This window comes from Urocampus carinirostris, chromosome 13, assembly GCF_059441175.1.
Source record: "Urocampus carinirostris isolate Australia breed hairy pipefish chromosome 13, RoL_Ucar_1.0, whole genome shotgun sequence".
Classification (NCBI taxonomy): domain Eukaryota; kingdom Metazoa; phylum Chordata; class Actinopteri; order Syngnathiformes; family Syngnathidae; genus Urocampus; species Urocampus carinirostris.
The window spans coordinates 29,710,859-29,732,688 of record NC_142361.1 but is presented as its reverse complement, the minus strand read 5'-3'; the positions used below and the strand labels follow the sequence as shown (position 1 = coordinate 29,732,688).

Sequence of the window (21,830 nt, the reverse complement as noted above, 5' to 3'; positions counted from 1 at the left end):
ATATGAATAGACATTAGACTATATCTAATTATCACACTATTTTTACAGTGCCATTCTTCTCTGGTACCATTGAAAAGCGTGTTGATGTTTTTTCATGAATCATGTACTTTATATCAGTCTTGGTCCAGAGGTTAGGATTTAGTAATCTGACTGTAATAGCTGTCGCATCCAACCGCAAAGTTCGAGCTGAAAATGTAAAAGAAGATGTTATTCCGATTCTTAATCAAAAATTAACCATGTGCATTTTACACAAATAAATACTGTACTTTTTTTTTTACTATTTGTTTTTGCAAACTATACTTTACTATAGTTTTATAATGATCACGGAGGGGTCTCAAACTCTTATCTGGAGGCTTCCGTCCCTGTCCTCCTTGTAAGTTCTAAATTGAAACCTCCTATTCTTGTTCTGAGTGTCTACTACAATTTAAACTTTATTTATAGTAATAAGATAAATACAATTAATCCCAATGATACAACTTGAAAAATCTCTAACCAATTTAACACACCAAACCTCTTCAATTTAATGTCCGTATAAAATAACCTCGGCAGGCAATGTTCATATTTACCATCATCCATGATTGCAATGGTAACTCCTTGTCCTGTGTAGCCCAGTTGCCAAGCCTCGGCAACATTAAGATCCAACCCGGGGGTCCCGTCTGCTTGGCCCGTGTTGATCTAATCGTGCAAAATATGAACCAGTGACTCACCAGGTAGACAAAATAATATAAAGGGAGTGGCGCAGTGGTTAGTGCGTGTGCGGCACAGTTTTGAGGTCATGAGATCGAACCTTCCTGTGTGAAGTTTGCATATTCTCCCTGTGCTTGCGTGGGTTTCCTCCGGGCACTCCGGTTTCCTCACACATTCCAAAAACATGCATGTCAGGTTAATTGGCTGGTCCAAATTGTCCCTAGGTGTGAATGAGCGAGTGAGTTGTCTGTCTCTGTGTGCCCTGCGACTGGCTGGCAACCAGTTCAGGGTGTCCCTGCCCACTGCCCAAAGACAGCTAGGATGGGCTCCAGCACCCCCGTGGCCCTACTGAGAATAAGCAGTGCAGATACTGGATGGATGGATGGATCAAGAGAGTGTGTGTGTGTTTTTTGCTTCGGTGAAGGTAGCCTCAGAGATAACGATGCATTTCGAATAAGACAGCTGTGTTCCTCTGATGAAGAGCGACGGGCTCATTGCAGAAATAAATGTCACACTTGCCACTCAGGCTTAAACGAGAGGGGAGCTGTGCATGCGGCAAAGCATTGGCATGGCTAATTAAAGTCTGAATAACGGGACTGATTGTTGACAAAAAAAATGTATGCACATTGAGGTTGGATCCGGATTTTGACTCACCAGGTACCACTGTTTGGTGAAGAGTGGGTCACTTATGTTCACTTCCATGTCATCTAAACTTCGGTAGCCGCGTTTTTGACGGTTGAATCCGTCTTGGTCCAGAACATTCTTTACCTGCAAAAGAAAAATACATCACTTTGAGGACCGTGCAGTGATTTATTTTTTAACTCGTATTTGTGCTACATTTAACACATTTTTATGGCTTGAATAGAATGGTGTTTGTGAGCATTATACATTTGATGCTTTCAAAGGTGAAGCTTTAAAGTGGTTTAATGCTTTAACTTTTGAGTTAAATCATTAAGGCAGCATTACCTCTTGCATTAAGGCTTTGAAGCAGCATAAACTCACGAGTTAATTCCTTAATGCAGATTAACCAAGGAGTTAAAGCTTTAAAGCATCTTGAACTTAGGAGTTAAAGCTGTAAAGATTCTTTGATGCTGTAATTTAAAGCTTTACCTTTGGAGTAAATGCTTCAGAGTGGCTTTAACATCTGAGTTACAGCTTTAAAGCATCTGAAACTCGTGCGTTAAGACTTAACTTCAAAGCAGTTTCAATGAAGGAGTTAAAATTTTAAGCAGATTAAACTCCAAAGGAAACGCTGTAAAGTCGCTTTGATGCTGAAATTTAAAACTTTAATGCAAATTTACCTTTTGAGTCAAAGGTTTAAAGCAATAAATCTACCGTAAAGCTTTTACTCATAGAAATATGACACAAATTTAAGCTGTCAGTATTGCTGTCAAAAGTTTAAGGTTTAAATTTCAACCCTGAGTTAAAACTTTCAAGTAAATTTAACTCTTGAGGTAATTTTTCAAACAATGAAGGTGCTCTAAAGCTTTAACTCAGGGTTGAAATTAAGACTTTTGAATTTGGACAGCAATAGTTATATTTTTTTGATTTTGTTTTTCATGAATCGTGATCAATTGTGTTCAGTATTATTCCAGCTTTAGCCAAGTCATAGACTATGGCCCTCTCACACGTTGATTTAAAATGCAATTAAAGTAGTATTGGTGTTGTTTATGCCCACAGTGGTGCAATGAATAAGAAAGTCTGTTCATCAGTAAAAACATGAAAACAAAGGCAATCACACCCTGGTGTATAATTTGGCAATGATTTGAGGCAGACTTATTCAGGGCACAAAAATAAATTGATGACTATTACTTGGACCAGAGGGAAATGAGTGACTTGCTGCTTCACCAGGTTAGAAAATCAAGACTTGATTTAATAAGATGCAGCAGCCATCTTGTTAAGAGTGCGCCTGTGCAGCAAAACCATAAACGATACACATAGTTGACAATGTTTGTTTACATCCATAAGACAAACGAAACCATTTTGCTGCACATTTTCAGGTCCACAAAACACAAACACGTTATAACCCTTCAAAATGTCTTCCAGAAAATATGTTCGGATGTCCCAGTTCTCTTTGGTGTGACCAAGGTACAAAACAGGCACTGTGTTTTGTTTTTGTTTTTTTTACTGTGACTGATAGATAAGGCAGTATAGAACAAGCACTCAAGATGGCCTGTAAAACCTATTCATCTTTTTACAGCGTACCCGGAGCAATCGGGAAACCCACAGCACACACCGTCAATCAGAGCAAACAGAAAACCTGTCGAATGACAACGTAAAGAATCACATTCCAAATTGAAATTGAACACTCTGGTTCTATTTTTTTTGTAATGTCATTCATATTATGTTTTAAATGTTTTACATGACTGGTAACTCTTGCAGAAAAGAGAACATAAATTTTGGAGAGAAACAGTTTGTACACAAATTCATAATGAAATATCGGCGCAAATACCGTCTGTTTTCATTACTTATCTATCCAACTCCAATAATGATTGTCAATTTCATTCCAAGCAGGAAATGATCTTTAGAATAATGTTTTTAAACAAGGGTTTCCCATCCATTCTGCAGGTCACATCTACTTTATTGTTACTGTTTAGCATTAGGGATACCAGTTGGATATGCACTTCTAAAATAACAACATATCATGTTATTGCTATGTTGTTACTATCTGAAGTGGGATTAAAATAGGCTCAGTCAACCACTAAAGCATCAAGCCAGTTATGAATCAATTTTCCTAAAAAATCACAATGAGTCAACAGTGGTGAGCTTGAGAAACCAATCTGCAGGCCACCCTGGTGATCTTAAGGAGCTACTTGTTGCTCGCGGGCATCAAGTTTGTAAACACTGCAACAAGCAAATTCACAATTGAATCTTATCATTTTAATCTCCACCAAAATGTTTTATTATAACTTCTTCCATGTTTTTGTAAGTAACAGTTCAACAATGATAAGTTTGATTCAGATCGACCATTTGAAACACAAAGAGGTCACAACAAGATAAAAAGATAAACAGAGACTTGTTTTTCAAATAGTTTTTTTTAGGGATGCAACATACTGTCTTAAGTATAACAAATAAATAATCAATGGTGAAACTGAAAATTGATTACAAAAATATATAAAGCAATTCAAAACAATCATCCGCATAAAGATTTCACTTTTGACAAACTATATTTCGACCAAGTAAGTATTTAGGTTTAAGTATTCCGTGTCCCATAACTGTGTGCCTGCAAATGTGTTAAAGAATGTAAAAACATTATTGCTTTAACGTCTCAATTTTAGCCATAACAGCTGTTGTCCTTTTTTTGCAACAAGCTGTTAAGTTATACCATGATCTAACGGTTTTTCAGCTGAAAGTCAAAGACCAGGGATATACAAATATTTTCTCGTGGCCACTGTAAAATACTCAAAAAAATAAAAATGAGACCAGATAGGACATGACGTGAATTCTCATAGCTTGCAATTAATTTGAGTGTTTTACGAGACAAGGCATGTTGCCAGAGGCATATATATATATATATATATATATATATATGTATATAAAAATAGTATAAATATAATAATAGCTTGTCCACAGCAATATAAGGTGCAATGCAACATAGCTGATGAATAGAAAGGGAAGGGTTTTGTTCAATTAAATATTTATAGACAATATTAACCACAAAAGAATGGGGGGGAGAAAGAACAAGATATATCTTGACGTTATTTCCCCTTTAACGGAATTCAGACAAAACGTCTCCATTTATTAATAAGGGGATTTCCATTGGAAATTAACCAAGCGTGAACAATAGTCCCCGAGCTGTGTTAAATGCGCTAATTGAACGATTGAAAATTAGCGTAATAAAGGGGGACGATCCTAATAAATACACCATTTAATCCTTTAACCGCAATTTTCCCCTGAACTAAAAACCTGCCTCTACGTCCACGTGGAGCAGTCCCCTGAGGTCAAAAGCCTTTTTGACATTTTTTTAAGAATCAAACAAACTGCTAAAGGAAAATGAGTCATGTAAGAAGTGGGTCACTGTGCTCCACTAATAGATTCCAACCAAGACTCCTGGGAAAATGGAAAAAGAAAAATCAATGTAACTCCCTCCCCTGGTACATTTAGTGCTTCCAGCAATGCAGACAACACAGCGGCATAAGCCGTCGTGACATTTCAAAGATAATTAAAATCTTTTATTTCAATGAGTCTGTTACTTTTCATTTGTGGATCTGCCGCAAATACTATATAAATATACACTTTCAATATATACCTGTCAACCTCCACGGCTCCATGCCCTTACAAACTGTCGCATTTTCCCGTACAAAATACAAAATATTCTTACACCATATTTTGTTTTCAAACGTGTTTATTTATGCAGTTTAACATGTTATATTCTACATGTGTTTCGTTATATCATATTTAGTGTTAAGTAACATTTTGTTGTGAGATACCGAGTTGCCCGACATGAATGAGGTTTATTATAAAAAAAGTTCAAAAATGAAGTATCTTGGACGTTCGCTGTAGAAGGAAAAAATACATGCAAATATAATAAGTAGAGTACATTTTCTTATTTAAATTATGAATTCATTTTCTGCATTAAATTATTGTTGGTAATATAACCACAAAGTTGTCTTTTTTCATTTTCTCCTTTTATATTTCTTTTTTTTCTTAACTTCTTTATACAACATAGTAATTCGTAATATAACGCATCAAAGCAAGTGAGCCGCTTGAGAGCTGGCTCTCTTTAATGAGTTGAGCCAAAAAAGCCGGTTCTCTAAAAAGAGACGGACTTCCTTTCACGACACAACTACCACATGAAATCCGATGTCTTTTAAGAACACATGTATTTTAAATTCACTCAATCAACCCCGCCTGTGGTTTTCAGATCAGAATGACTTACGGTGTTTTAATTCAGGTTCGGCCGATGGGACTTGATGATTGTATCCAAAGAAAATTCAAAACTATGTTGTAATGTAGGCCTACTGCTATGATGCATGATGGGAAATCCCCAGGCGGCAGACGCATGCGCACAGTAGCATCAAAACGCTCGCTTCGTTTGCAACAAAAAAAAAACGATACCGAGATAGAGGTTACCGCGGTGAACTCGTTTGACTTGATTGATTTGCCGTTTCGTGATAGTCGGTGTATACCGGAGGGTACCCATAATTGACAAATTTGCGTTTTTCCGTACAGATGTTCTTGTACGTCGTACACATCTTAAAATGCCAAATAAACATACTTTGTATGGCAAAAGAATTCCTGAGTTTGTTTTCTGTTGCTAACAGTTGATTGGTCTCGCTAGGTCACATGACACGTTCCTTCAGGAAGTGTTAGCAATAAAACATTTTCAAAGCTTGCTGCTCGTATACTGTTCAAGGTCTGGGAATTTCTTTGCCTGTAAGTTTACAATTTAATTTGAAGTTTTAGAGCTGTTTAATGATTACTTTGAATTATTTAAATCCCTAAAAACATTGACTTTTTAAAGCTAATTGTCTCGTGTTAGCTAACGTGTTGATGCTGATGTTGCTTAAAACGGACCCCATGTCCTATATGTTTCTCCTTTACATAATTTAGAATAGGTAAAAATATCTCCGAAAGACAATAAAGTCAAATCCTAATTTTAATTAAGCGATTTAAACCTCACATAACTATTTAATGTAGGCTATCTGTTGAAAATCACATTACTATGTGTGAGGACAGCCTAGTAAAAAACCCACAGACACCTGTTTAAAAACAATAAAGTTAGTCAGCAATGACAAAAATGCTAAAATATGACATTATTATTTTTTTCCCCTGTGTGCTCTGTACAAGGACCCCAGTAGAGTCATACAAAAATAAGGCTAAATGATGGTATAATATTGTAATTTATGTTACTTTTGTTGCCTTAGTTTGTTTTGACGCATGGATCCTTTAAGAAAAGAAGTGTCGCGAGGGAAGGGTGGGGGGTCAGATGCGGAGTTTTTGTGTTTTGAAGTCAACCTGCGTGTGCACGGGAACGGTGTGAGTTACGACCAACAGCAGCTCTTGTGCAAATGTTTATACCGCTTGTCATATGTTATTAAGTTGGCGACAAGAGTTTATTGGCAACTGAGTTCTGAGTTCGAGAGGCATTAAAATATTGTGGTATTACAAGAAGTGTGTCACTGCGAAAATAAATAATCATGATTGTATGACATTTTTTATCTACTAACCTCTTCATTTGTACAATTTTTCAGTGTTTTTTATTCAGATTCTCCATTGTTTCAGTTCATTTTTTAACCACAACTTGGTGCTGAACGATATCAGTACTTGTTATAATCGGCTTAAACAAAATGTCTTTGTGCAGTTGGAATTCCCACTACCACTGAACTTAATGTTTTGTGTTGTTTAAAGTGTAGGTTCTTTTTTTTTTTTTTTACTCTTGGACCGCCCTTCCAGTATAAAAGTGATTGTCAGCTATTATGACTTGGTACTTGTGAATGTACAGCTATTGATCCATAGCTCATTTGTGTCCAGAATACTAATATAATCATAAAACCTTAAACAAACTCCAAATTTCCAGCTTTTCTTTTGACCGACCTGTTGTCTTATGATATAAACGGAGGGCGGAAAACGATGTAGAGTATCTATTTAATTATACACAGTCGGTATCAACAACATGCTTAGGAAACTTAATTTCATCCACCCATTTAACCCATACAAAATGGGTTTTTTTCAACAAGAGAATATTAGACAACTGTCATTTACTCGACGATTCCTACTGTCAACACTGCACCCACTGTTAACTAAGTACCACTTATCTCATGAACCTCCACAGGAAGACGTCTGAAAGCATGAATTTGAAAAGGAATGAAACACATAAACACAACCTTGGTAGAAAATATCTTCCTAAAAGGCATGCAGAAATAAGAGTGGATGATTCAAGAGTTTTTAGTGACTAAGTGGTGTTCAACTGAGGAAAAAGAATTGAGTGTGAGTCACACAGCGGCTCAGAGGTTTTGACGCTAAAACGATCACAACATCAATACATTTATCTCATGGGCGACAAGCGTCATATTTTGTCTGATATTGTGAAAACATAATAAAATGTCGAATTTTTACTTCGGAATTTTGTTCTTAAGATAATATTAACCTTCTACAAAACGCTAAAATAATTTGGGTTGACGAACTAAAACATACAACTGAAGCCCGTCGACTTTGTGTACTGTAATATACATAAAATACAATGCAATAATTGTATTAATACATTTTGTCATTGAGAGCAATAGACATTTCCTTTGTCCATTGAAGTAGCTTGGCAAGTGGCATGCACAAATGGAAGCCGCCTGGTGCTGCAGAACCAACTGCTAGCCCTCGCTCCAAAAACTGTCCATTGGAAAAAAATAAAGAGCTACAACAAACAACCAAGAGAAGAAGCTCTCTGCTTTCTTGAATTAAATCAAAGCCAAAAGAAAATTAAAGGTTCTATCCAGGACAGAGAAAGTCATATTCATAGTTCAAGTGTTTTTAAAGCTCCCATTTTAATGTTAATTATCAATTGAAAGGCTGTTTTTGACCATTATGGGCATATGTGACTTGATGACTTATCCTTTAAGACACTCTCATGGTTTATTTTTACCCTGCGGTCTTCTTGGAGCTGCTGTCTCCCACCAAGGCTCCGCTTGCTCCTCTTGGAAGAATCCTGAGGATAGAAGTGGAAGAGCCCCTTTCCAAAGGCCACCTGAGTAAAACCAGAGTGCACAACATAAATTAATAAGAACAGGTCGAAATTATCATGTAAATGCAAACACTCCAATGGCGGCGAAAGGTTGAAGAAGTTCCAGTTACAAGTTCCAGTCTTTTGAGAAAAAGTGTCGAAGGGTCTATTTTAAGGTCGGGTGTTCGAATTAAGCCTAATGCATGATGAGAGCAGTGAAATGGGTTGCATGGCACCGTGCCCAGATTAAAGACCCCCTTATTCTTGAAAACCGAAAGAGTAGGGGTAAGTCACTCCTCAGTATAAAACGGGTTGGTAAACTACACCCGGTGGGCCACATGCAGCAAGCCAGGCTTTTCTCTGGCCTGCAAACGCTAAAATGATCAAAATATTATCACAATATTTATAATAATAATAATAATAATAATTTCCTTGTATTGTCATTCTGTGTAACAATGTACACAGAACGAAATGTCGATTGCACCTGACCCGTTGTAGCGAGCCGATGCAGCCGCAGCCAACAGAGGGCGCCGCCGACCACTTTTTATGTATAGTAAATAAAGTACAACTGATAAAAAATTGTACCAATTGTGTCTCTTTGCTTTCACTCTAAAAAGAAAAAATACTACAAAAATTCTACAGTAATTCTATAGTACAAAAATATTGCTACAGAAATATTACACACATACAACTGGAGTTGTATTGCAAATCTACAAAATAAATACTACAAAAATACTACAACAACCATACTACAAAAAACATGACTATAATAATACTACAAATATACTACAAAAATTCTACTATGGAAATTCTACAAAAATACTTCGTAATACTGCTAGGGAAATACTACAAAAATACAACTGCAGAAATATAGCTACAGTAATATTACAAAAATTACAAATAAAATACTGATATGGACATATTAAAAAAATACTTCTAAAATACTTCTACAGAAATACTGCAAAAATACCACTGAAGTAATTCTACAATACAAAAACACTACTACAGAAATATTACATCAATACTACAATAATACAACTCCAGCAATACTAAAGGAATTCTTTAAAAATACATCTACAGTAATACAACTGTGGTAACACTACAAAAACACTAAAGATATACTAAACAATTTTTACTTTAAAATTACTACAAAATTAATGCAGAAATACTGCAAAATTATACGATGGAAAAACTTCAAAAATACTACTACCGAAATGTAACAACCAAAGTACTACCCAAATAGAACTACAGTTATACTACAAAAATACTACAAAATACTACAATGGACATACTAGAAAATTACTACAGAATGATTTAAAAAATACCTCCATAAGATTACTTCAGAAATACTTCTATAATAATACTGTACAATAATCTAAATGACTATGATAGAAATATTATTTCAGAAAACTACAAATATACTACTAAGAAAATATTACAACAGATATACTCCAAAAATACAGTAATGGTAGTAATACAAAATACTACAGAAATACTACAAAATTTGACTGCAAAAGTATTACAAAAATACAAAAAAAAATACAACTACAGTAATACAACAAAACTAAATATCAAATTTAGTGCTTGAAACAAATCTGATGAAACTAATCAATTTAAAAACATATATAGAGAAATAGAACATGTGGATATCTGCATGTAAATTTATTCCTGGATTAAGAAAATTGGATCAATGTCCAGGATCGGCCCCTTGGCCCCCGCAATTCCAACTACTGGTAGTTGCCCACCCCTAGTTTAACCGACCCATTTTGGATTTTAAATGCATACAAAAAAACACATACATTTGTTAATTGCATCAAAGTTTCTTGACTTAGTACGGAATGTCTATTTCAACAAAATAAAGTAAAAATAAAAATGACCTGTACATTTTAAAATGCTCTAATTGAAATTGTTACACTTGCATTGTTTTATAAATAAATAAATATATATTTATAGTTAATATTGCTTAACAGGAAAAAAATGTACAGCTGTAATGCCCTTCAGGTATAGTCAGGTAAGAGAAAACATTTTCATTTATTTATATAATTATCTTGAGGTTCATTTTACCACTTTTGAAAAATATTTTTCAATCACTAGCAAGTTCGTGTTTAAATTCAGGATTCAGAATATAGGTGTCTTTCCGATACATGGTGTTCTTCACAAAGGATAAGGAATATGTCCCGGCTGTTAACACATTTTTATTTTTACTATTTAGCGAATTGGCAATGCTTGTTCAAACGCCAGTGATTGAAAATATATGTTTAATTTGTTTCTAATAAATGCCATTCTTTGCAGAGGATAAAGAATTAGTAAATAAGAGCAGTGTTCTCATCTCATCTCATTAGCTACACCGCTTATCCTCAGTAGGGTCGCGGGGGTGCTGGAGCCCATCCAAGCAATCATCGGGCAGTGGGCAGGGGACACCCTGAACTGGTTGCCAGCCAATCGCAGGGCACACAGGGACAGACAACTCACTCGCTCATTCACACCTAGGGACAATTTGGACCGGCCAATTCACCTGAAATGCATGTTTTTTGGAATGTGGAAGGAAACCGGAGTGCCCGGAGGAAACCCACGCAAGCACGGGGACAACATACAAACTCCGCACAGGAAGTCTGGAGCTGGATTTGAACCCACGCAGGAGGTTCCCAAGACATGAACTGTGCCGCACATGCGCTAACCACTGCGCCGCCGTGCTGCCCAAGAGCAGTGTTAGCATGTTTTATTTAAATTATTTAGCCAATTTTAATAGTAGTTCGGACTTGGAGCTACTTATGGCTAAGAACATCACTGGCACTGAATCGAAATTAAAGGGTATACTTACTGGCGGAAAAAAGGACCAGAGACCCACATCAAAAATAAAAAATATATATATTTTCATTGATAAGGAAGCCTAACAAGTTAACCAAGAGATGAGGGGAAACCATGTACTATTGTTTTTACCATAATTTATAGCTAATTTCAATTATCCGGCGCATGACCTGAAAGCTTACACAAGTATAGGGATAAACCCTCTCGGATGAGCTTGCCAAATGAACATAACAATGAAGGCTATTGTTGTTTTTCCACTCGCCCCACGTTTGAAAATGAAAACGAGGATTCAGTGGAAAATGCACACAAGTCCACCGCCGGTGTCCTCATCTTGTTCATTAACCAACATTTAAAGATAGTTCTAAAGGCACAGCTATCGTTTAATGGAGCATATCCCATCAAAGACAAATATAGCTGCCGATTACATAATCCATGAGGGGGAGGGAGGCAGGATGGGAAAGGGGGTGCAGAAGGGGTGCTCCACTGTACAAGAAAAAGGAAGCAACCGTCACTAAACACATCAGTTATTCAGGATATACAGAGGACACGGTAAAAAAAATACAGCAAAGATCCTTGTTCGGAGCGAGAATAGGGAAGTCCTTGCTGTTTGCCCCATTAGTCACAAACCCCCTACCCCCGCATTTATTTCCTATACGTCCATTTTGACTGGCCATGTCAAAGGCAGATGTGTGGAAAGGAAAGAGAGGGGTTATTATTACTTTTCCATCGTGGAGGCCTTGTTAGTGTCTTGTCAGCATTCGAATCATGTTATCGAGACATGGATGGATGTGTGTCTGTGTTACTGTGTGCGTGTGTGTCGTCACGACTCTTCAAAATGTGTTTGGGTGCACACTGAAGAATAATTATCCGGCTTTGTCGGTAGATGTATCATCCCTGCTATTCCAAAACTAATTTACTTCATTTTTTTCTCATTTTAAAATCTGAATCAGAATACAGTAATCTTTATGATCATCATATTGCTACAACCAAATTAGGATTGCACTCCAGTTGGCAAAGTATACAGTATAAAAAAATAAAAAATAGGAACAGTATTCACCTTTCACATAAAGTATTCACATCTAACTGAAAATTATACCCAACCGTAATATTGCACTTAAAACTGGGATATTGCGATTCAAACTGGGGTATGGCATTTAGAGCCAGGATATTGCCCTTAAAACTGTGTTTCAAAACTGGTTTAGTATGCAGACAGAGTTGCTTGTATTAATTGAGTTTCTGCAATTAAAAAATGCAATAATGAAACAAAAACAATACACAAGGTTTTATTGAACTATCGCAAAACATTGGTTGTAATAGGAACAATGGTTAGAGCACCTAACCACCGGACCAGCAGTGACGTAGGTGATGTATTTGTCACTTACAATGCCAAGAATAAAATAAAAGAATATAATTTATTGTCATGTGAAATGTGCAATTGTTCCGGTACCGTGACGAAAAATAGTGTGATGATAGGATAAATACAACTGCTTTTTCATATGTCATCCATACCAATTCGATGCCCTCTCTGTTATAAACCTACATATAAAATATAAAAAAAGAACTACTGTAGTTCAGAAGTAATTAATATATGTTTTGGTATATTTTATATCATTTTAATTCATAGTTTTATCAATCGGCAATTATCTTAAAATAATCAATTACATTTCATATACCAGGGGTCCTCCACGCTGTGCCTGCGTTTACCAGGTAGCCCCCTAAAACCACCTGAGTACCCCGGTAACTGGTTCTGATAATACATCATAGATCATTGTTATTTTCAAGGGAATTTGATTTCTAGATGGCATGATGTTTAGTGGTTGACTGAGCCTATTTATAGCTCTTATAATTGCAACCTAGTAACAACATTTTCACATAATTTATTTTAGAAGTGCACCTCAGACTGGTAGCCCTCCGCACTAATCAGTAAGAGAAAAGTAGCTCTCGGCTTCAAAAGGTTGGCAACCCCTGTCGTAGACTAAAAATGTGTATTAATATGCACAAAATATCATGCATTCTTTAGCTATACTTTTTATTTTAATTTATTCTCCTGTGTTTATTTTATTGTATTTAGATTTCATTTTGATACGATTTAAGTCTTGGGATATTTTCTGATCATCATTTTCGATACCTTTTATTAAATTTACTTGTTTGACTGCTCTCCTTTGTTTGTTGTCACGTTTGTGTCTACGAGGCATGCTGCCTAATAACCCAGTCAGCCTTGTGTGGCGTTGCCACATTTCACACAAGTGCATTAAAAACAAACCAAATTCTTGTGAATGTTCAGGATTTTTTTTAAATCCAGTTTTGTGCAACAATCAATATATTTTGCTTTTGTCCGAGCGTCTTACCTTGCGAGCGCTCTGATACCCGTGCTGTGCTGCAAGTTGATGTGCCTCCTCCTCCGGCGTCTCTTCGTTCAACTGGACCACAACATGCGCCGTGGAGATCCTCTCCGCAGCCTGCGTGGCCAGTAGCAGCATTAAGGCATTCAGCAGCACCATAAATCCCACGGGTGTCCCCGCATGGCGGGGAGATCCGCGCATCGTGACCGGCTTGTGTCAATACAGTCCGTTGATTTGTGCACGCTCCTTCTTGCCTGGGCTACCCGTCTGCTTGTGTTTGGAGGTTTGGAGGAGAGGGATGCTCCAGGGGAGAGATGGAAGGGGGAGGAGGTGGAATCAGAGGTTTTGCGCGCGCATCTCCCGCCCAGGCAAGTTGGTGTTTCCTCGCTTGCCGCGCTCGTGCGTCCTTGGCTTCCTGTCCCTCCTCCTCCTCCTGGCAATCCATCACATGGACCCAATGGGGCTCAGCCTTGTGTGTCCTGTTGGTTTTTCACTTTCAGGACCCTGGAGAGATCATGCTTTGCTCTCAACCGATATTGAGCATTAATTTTAAATGGTTCTGAGCTAGCCGTTATCTCATTGATAATTTATAGCTTGATTTAACTTGAGCTACTCTGCATGATTAGGTATACATGCAGAATATAATGTGTCGATTCTTAAAGCTATAAAGACTTTCTATCTACGGACCAGCCAAGTAGACCAAAACAAAACAAATACTGAGGTTTTAAAGATTTTTGCAATGATTATTCAATCTAACGTTATCGCTGACCAAATTGCAAAACAACGAGAATCAAACCAGTGTTGTAGTGGTAAGAGCACTGGCACTCAACCACCAGAAAATCAGTGATACAGATAACATATGAAAAGGCATTATATTTAAATCATTATCCTACATTTTTTACTCACGGTGCCAGAAGTTGAGACACGAATCCTTGAATAAACCTTTTGAATAAACATTTTTTTATCCATGTAAACGAGTCATGTCAATCATACAGCCCGTGGCCTGCATCCGGCCTGTTGATTGTTTTGAACATCTTTAAAGTCTTTAGCTCATTTCCATCAAAGGTTATGATTTTTTTTTTGTAATAAATACAAATCAAATGCCCCTTCCTGCCACTAGAGAGTAGTAGAGGTGTAAAAGAGCTGGTGTCTAATCAGGTTTCATGTTGAAGACAATATTGTGTAGTATTTTGTCAGCTTTAGTAGGCCCAGCCTAGCAGTTTGATCCGATTGCCGTTTCCTGTTAAAACTCTTATTTTGTATTTCTTGTTTTTTTTTATTTCAAAGCCATATGACAAATGAGGCAAGCATATCTTTACTACCAGCTTCCACTCGAGTTTGTTTATGTTTAAAATGTTTTTGGTGATTTGGTATTTACTCAACTATCAAAATAGACAAATAGGTAACACGTTCAATGCCAAACATGAAAATCGGTTTTCCGTTGTTAGTAAATACATTTTTGTGCTTAAAAAACATCCCTTTTCATCCGTGATAATTTGTAGGCTGAATCATAAAGCCTAGTTCTAAAAAACATCTCATCAGAGGTTATAATAATTTAAGAGGCCCAACTCTATTGGAATAACTTGTCTGGAGACCAGAGTCGACAATGGAATAATTTTCGACTATTTCTATTATCGATTTGTGCCGACTAATGTCAACTAAATGTTGAAGCCCCAGTCCAACAGGGTTCCCGTGGACCATTGTAAAGTTCTAAAAGGCATTGAATTTATTATTCTCAAAATAAGTCCCTAGTTAGCAATAAAATCCAATTTTTGAAAGTCTTTTAAATTTAAACACATTCTAATAATGTATAGCTGTTAGAACTCAAAGGTTTTCGTGACATTTATCAAATGTGTTTTTTAATAATTCACAGATTTACTTTGGTGGCAACACGGCGTGACCACAATAATGGAACTATCAAAACTGATGCAGTTTCATTCAAACATTTGTTTGAAATTCCCTTTAATTCGTGTGTTTATTTTTGATTTTGTTTTTCCTTCAATTGTTTTTTTGGGTTTTTTTTTGTTGTTGTTGACTTGGTCTTAAATTTAATTTCAAAAGTCCTTAAAAGTCCTTAAAAGTCTTGAATGTAACTTGCCTTGAGCCTGTAGGAACCCCATCTAATGGGGCTCATACTTGTGTGCCTCGTTTTTTTTACTTACAGGACGCTGGAGAGATGGAGGGTTCCTACTTTGCTCTCTACCAATATTGATCGTCAATATGAAAGATTCCGAGCTAGACGTTCTCTTATTATCCATTCATGGCTTGATGTCACTTGAGCCACACTGCAGGATTGGATACGTGTACAATATAATGTGGTGGTTCTCAAAGCTGTAATGACTTTCTATGTTGGGACCAGCATCGTAGACAAAAAACAAACCAATTATTCTTTTAATGAAAGGTGACCTCTGGTTGAAGTGACTACTTCAGTTTTTTTTTTATTAAAGGAGGTAAGGCTTGTGTATTGTAGTCAAACTGGGTCAGATAATCCCTTACTTTTGACTGTTACAAGACCCCAAATTATAATGTTTTGCTTGTTCATTGCAGCCTTTGTGAGTTTCTTCTTATAGGATTTACCCTCCTGCAGTGAGATTAAGCAATTTTACCAATATAATTGATCGATTTTATGTGTGTTCATATGTAAGACAAATGAATAGTTGGATTCAGGACTTTTATTGACTTTTATTCCCCTTTCTTTTCCAGGGTACAATCAAATTGTCTTGCTTAGGGGCCGGTCACACAGCCGTTTGCGGCTGAATCACGGCTAAAATTTTGCGGGGTTTTTTTGCCCGTGGTTGCCCGCGATGGAAAATGCGCAAAATTGGCCAACCCGCTGTTCATCGGTGGTATGCCCGCAAAACAGACGCCGGCGACTGTTCCGCTTCCTCATCGCGTCATTTCTGCGTCATTTTCTCGTGTGGACCACGGGTATAAAAGCTCCCGAGCCGGTGTTGTGCCCAAATCCGACTCCTACGCAACAGGCCCACCACCCCACCCCCTCGCGTGAACGCGCATTCTGCTGCGATCGCTTTTGACTTTTTCATCCGCGTTAACAAACGCATTTTGTAGAATACGATCGCACTTTATTGTTTAAATAAACGCGTTATATAGACTAGGATCTCCCAATTGTTATAATTAGCTCGCTTTATTGTTTTAATAAGCGTTTTATATAGAATACGATCGCTTTTGTTGGAAGCGCAGCAGAATGCGCGTTCACGCGAGGGGGGGAGGATTTACCGTTCGATTACGTTCACAACAAAAACAAAGACGGACTGGTTTAAGTTGTATTACATTCCCAACAAATGCAAGACGAAGTGGTTTTGGTTATATGTTCGCCATTACATTCCCTAAAAGTGAGATAAAACGAGGTAAAAGTGGTTGTAGTAGCAAGGGGATGCAAATCTCGGCAGGGATGCATTTCTCGGATAACACCGGGCTGTAGAAATCATAACCGCTCAAGACACAGTCCTGTGAAGATCAAGATTTCAAGCTATGGCATCATTTTTATTTTATTATCTTGAAAAGAAATGTCAAGAAATAAAAATGGATTAAGACGAGGTCACTACGCTGACGGGGATCCATGTTCACCCCCTTGACGTCTCGAGCACAACTGACGTGTGCTCGGCAAATCGCGCTGTATACACGCGGAGAAAGGCATTTGACTGTCACACGCGTAACATGCTAATTTCACGTAATAACACCGCGATACAGGCGCAGAACATGCTATTACCATGCTCCACCCACGATTACCCGCTGAAATTTCCCATCCTACCCATGTGTAACCGCGGCCAGAGCACGTCGTTCCGCGTCATTTCCGCGTCATTACCTCGTGTTGACCACGTGTGCGGCACGCGGTTTAACACGTGCTCAAACTTTTGAGCAGCTCAAAAGTTTTGCGCGCGGCCAACCTCGTGTGAATTTCCGACCGCGAGTAAAGCACTGCTGTATTTCGTCTATATGGCGGTCTCAAAACGTCCAACAGCGCCCAACAGCGTCCAGAAATTTCTGGCCGTGGTTCAGCCTCGATACGCTCGTGAAAGGCTGTGTACCCGCGCTCTGAAGAATTAAGCAGCGCAAAACTTTTTCGCGCTGCCTCCCGCGCGCGAATTTCCGACCTCTTGTTAAGCACTGCTGTATCTCGTCTGAATGGCGATCTCAATGCGTCCAATAGCGTCCGCCTCAAAGGCAGAAACTTCTGGCCGTGATTCAGCCGCAAATGTCTGTGTGACCGGCCCCTTATGAATGAAAAGAGAAAAAGGGCTAACTGGAAAAAGGCAAAGCTTTCCTAGGTCATGTCCTCTTTATAACTTGGACACATTTAGAAAAATAGATATATTAAAAACTAAACATGAGCAGTGTAAAAAGTGTCCTTCGCAAAAAGTCAAACAATTTAATTGATCCGTTTAACGTAATTGCAGATAATAACTAGCTTATCACTTTTTAACTGAATCAAAAATAATGCCGACTGATTACTTTTATGAATAATTAGGTATTCACTGTGGTTAAATACAATAAGTAACACCAATTCACTATGATATAGTTCACTTTTTTTGCATTTTTGGAATTCCAGCAACTATAATATCCATGAAATTCCTGTATATGATTTTTACAGCATGTCATTATAAAACATGTATTAATATTCCTTCTTTTTGCATTGCCCTTTCTTTAAAACCTCTCAGAACTGCACTAGCAACAAGGCCCACATTTATTTTTTTAGGATTCACAGATTGTAAACATCCATTCTAAGCAGTCTGACCTTCTAGGTGGGAATAGAAGAACAGTTTGAATACAGTAATTGGATGTGAGCAACCGGCTGTAAAAAAAAGAAAAGAAAAGAAACCTCATTATAATGATCCTACAGCTCCCACTAGTCACACTATGGTCAACATAAGGGTTTGAAAAAAGGAGCATATTCTTTGCAAATGGAGAAATGTAATTTCTGTATGCACATATAGGTAAAATGACAAAAATGCATCATGCTGATGACTGCTGTCAGGTTACGTAACATCGCAAAAGTGTATAAAAACAGTTCAGGGGAAACCGAGGTGTTTTCCACAAGCTTAAGCTGTTTACTAACCACAGTTCGCAGCCTCCCCGGAGGTTTCCTCCCACACGACCGCCACGCTGCAGCAGAGAGATTACTTGTTGAGCTCAGGCAAACGAGCTAGCGTGTCCATTATCCTCCACTTCTTAAAAGAAGTGTTTTTAAAAAGCCTTCAATATTATGAATTCATAAGGAAATACTCTACTATAGACAATCCTTGTGGAGTGATGCATTGTGAATACCAAGTGTATGTCAGTATTGCAGATTCATCTCATCATCTATTCATCTTTTCATCTCTGAGGCAATCTCAAAGATGATGTGTCGGCTCCATGAAATGGAAGGTGTGAAGTCAGCATGACATGGTGGAATGGAATCATAATGATGGTCAAGGACTGAAAAGGTGATTCCATAAAAAAGACCGGGTATAACTCCACATTCATACCAAATGGGTACATTTTAAGGATTTTATTTTTAAAATCCCTCCTCACTTATTTTTTTTACAAACTGTTTTCACGTCATCAACTGAATTAATACATATACTATATGTATTTATTTTATGTATTTTTTGTTGCCTCTTTTGTGTATATTATTAGAGAGAAAACCTACGGTGTATATTAGTGCTACGATCAATCAGTCAAAATATGTTGCTGACCAAAATCGTAAAACATTGTATGCAACGGAAATTGAACCTAGATCGCGGCATTGAGTGTGCTAAAATGTAACCACTTGACCACTAGTGGTACATATGACAAATGAAAATGCATATATATATATATATATATATATATATATATATATATATATATATATATATATATATATATATAGGGCAGCACGGCGGCGCAGTGGTTAGCGCTTGTGCGGCACAGTTCATGTCATGGGAACCTGTCGTGGGTTCAAATCCAGCTCCAGACTTTCTGTGCGGAGTTTGTATGTTCTCCCCGTGCTTGCGTGGGTTTCCTCCGGGCACTCCGGTTTCCTCCCACATTCCAAAAACATGCATTTCAGGTGAATTGGCCGGTCCAAATTGTCCCTAGGTGTGAATGAGCGAATGAGTTGTCTGTCCCCGTGTGCCCTGCGACTGGCTGGCAACCAGTTCAGGGTGTCCCCTGCCCACTGCCCGAAGATGGCTGGGATGGGCTCCAGCCCCCCCGCGACCCTAATGAGGATAAGCGGTACGGCTAATGAGATGAGATATATATATATATATATATATATATATATATATATATATATATATATATATATACCGGCCCTACTGTGCAGAGTTTGTATGTTCTCCCCGTGCTTGCGTGGGTTTCCTCCGGGCACTCCGGTTTCCTCCCACATTCCAAAGACATGCATTTCAGGTGAATTGGCCGGTCCAAATTGTCCCTAGGTGTGAAAGAGCGAGTGATTTGTCTGTCCCAGTGTGCCCTGCAATTGGCTGGCAACCAGTTCAGGGGGTCCCCTGCTCACTGCCCGGAGATGGCTGGAATGGGCTCCAGCCCCTCCGCGACCCTAATAAGGATAAGCGGTACAGCTAATGATATATATATATATATATATATATACTGGACTGTCTCAGAAAATTAGAATATTGTGATAAAGTTCTTTATTTTCTGTAATGCAATTAAAAAAACAAAAATGTCATACATTCTGGATTCATTACACATCAACTGAACTATTTCAAGCCTTTTATTATTTGAATATTGCTGAATTTGGCTTACAGCTTAAGAAAACTCAAAAATCCTATCTCAAAATATTAGAATATAATGAAAAAGTATACAAGTAGGCTATTCAACTAATCACCTGAATTATCTAATTAACTCGAAACACCTTGCGAGGGTTTCCTGAGCCTTAAAAACACTCAGCTTGGTTCAGTAAACTAAATCACAAGTATGGGGAAAACTGCTGATCTGTCTGCTGTCCAGAGGACCATCATTGATACCCTCCATCAGGAGGGTAAGACACAAAAAGAAATTTCTCAAAGAGCAGGCTGTTCACAGAGTGCAGTTTCAAAGCATATCCACATAAAGTCTGTTGGAAGGGAAAAATGTGGCCGGAAACGCTGCACAACCAAGAGAGATGACCGCAGCCTTAACAAAATTGTGAAGAAGAGCCGCTTCCAGAATTTGGGGGAGCTTCAAAGACAGTGGGCTGAAGCTGGAGTCCAGGTATCAAAAGCCACAGTTCACAGACGTGTCCGGGAAATGGGCTACAATAGCCGTATTCCCATGGTCAAGCCACTTCTGAACTCAAGACAACGGAAGAAGCGTCTGACTTGGGCTATGGAGAAGAAGCACTGGACAGTTGCAGAGTGGTCCAAAGTCCTCTTTTCAGACAAAAGCAAGTTTTGCATTTCATTTGGAAGTCAAGGCGCCAGAGTCTGGAGAAAGGCTGGAGAGGAGCAAAATCCAAGTTGCTTGAAATCCAGTGTGAAGTTCCCACAGTCAGCAATGGTTTGGGGAGCCATGTCAGCTGCTGGTGTTGGTCCACTGTGTTTCATCAAGTCCAGAGTAAATGCAACTGTGTACCAAGAGATTTTAGAGCACTACATGCTTCCATCTGCTGAAAAGCTCTATGGAGATGAGGATTTCATTTTCCAGCATGATCTGGCACCTGCCCACAGTGCCAAAACCACCAGTAACTGGTGCACTGACCATGGCATCACTGTCCTTGATTGGCCTGCTAATTCCCCTGACCTGAACCCCATCGAGAATTTGTGGGGTATAGTTAAGAAGAAGATGAAAGACACCAGACCTACAAATGCAAATGAGCTGAAGGCCGCTATCGAAGCATCCTGGGCATCAATAACACCTCAGCAATGCCACAGGCTGATTGCCTCCATGCCACGCCGGATTGATGCAGTAATCCGTGCAAAAGGATTCCCAACCAAGTACTGAGTGCATCAATGGACATTTTCAAATGTTTGATTTAGTTTTGCTGTTATAAAATTATTCTTTTACTTAGTCTGAGGAAGTATTCTAATATTTTGAGATAGGATTTTTGAGTTTTTTTCAGCTGTAAGCCAAAATCAGCAATATTCAAATAATAAAAGGCTTGAAATAGTTCAGTTGATGTGTAATGAATCCAGAATGTATGACATTTTTGTTTTTTTAATTGCATTACAGAAAATAAAGAACTTTATCACAATATTCTAATTTTCTGAGACAGTCCAGTATATATATATATATATATATATATATATATATATATATATATATATATGTACACATATATAGTTATGGTACATCATTTTCTTTGGTGTGTCTTAGCCAAGTACAACCTGATGACGTCCATCACTCTCCAGACA

The 21,830-nt window shown here is 37.9% G+C and overlaps 1 protein-coding gene across 1 annotated transcript in view; it reads right to left on the bottom strand.

Annotated features, from left to right (window-relative positions):
- Positions 1-13,869, bottom strand: part of pcsk2 (proprotein convertase subtilisin/kexin type 2) — a 51,329-nt gene extending 37,460 nt beyond the window's left edge. The window contains exons 1-4 of the mRNA XM_088350829.1: positions 13,498-13,869; positions 8,264-8,365; positions 1,342-1,455; positions 567-675 (exon numbers count right to left, since the gene is read on the bottom strand). Of these exons, the coding sequence (XP_088206955.1) occupies positions 567-675; positions 1,342-1,455; positions 8,264-8,365; positions 13,498-13,692 (520 nt within the window). The 5' untranslated portion in view covers positions 13,693-13,869. The remainder of the gene's footprint in view (positions 1-566; positions 676-1,341; positions 1,456-8,263; positions 8,366-13,497) is intronic.
- Positions 13,870-21,830: the final 7,961 nt, after the last annotated feature.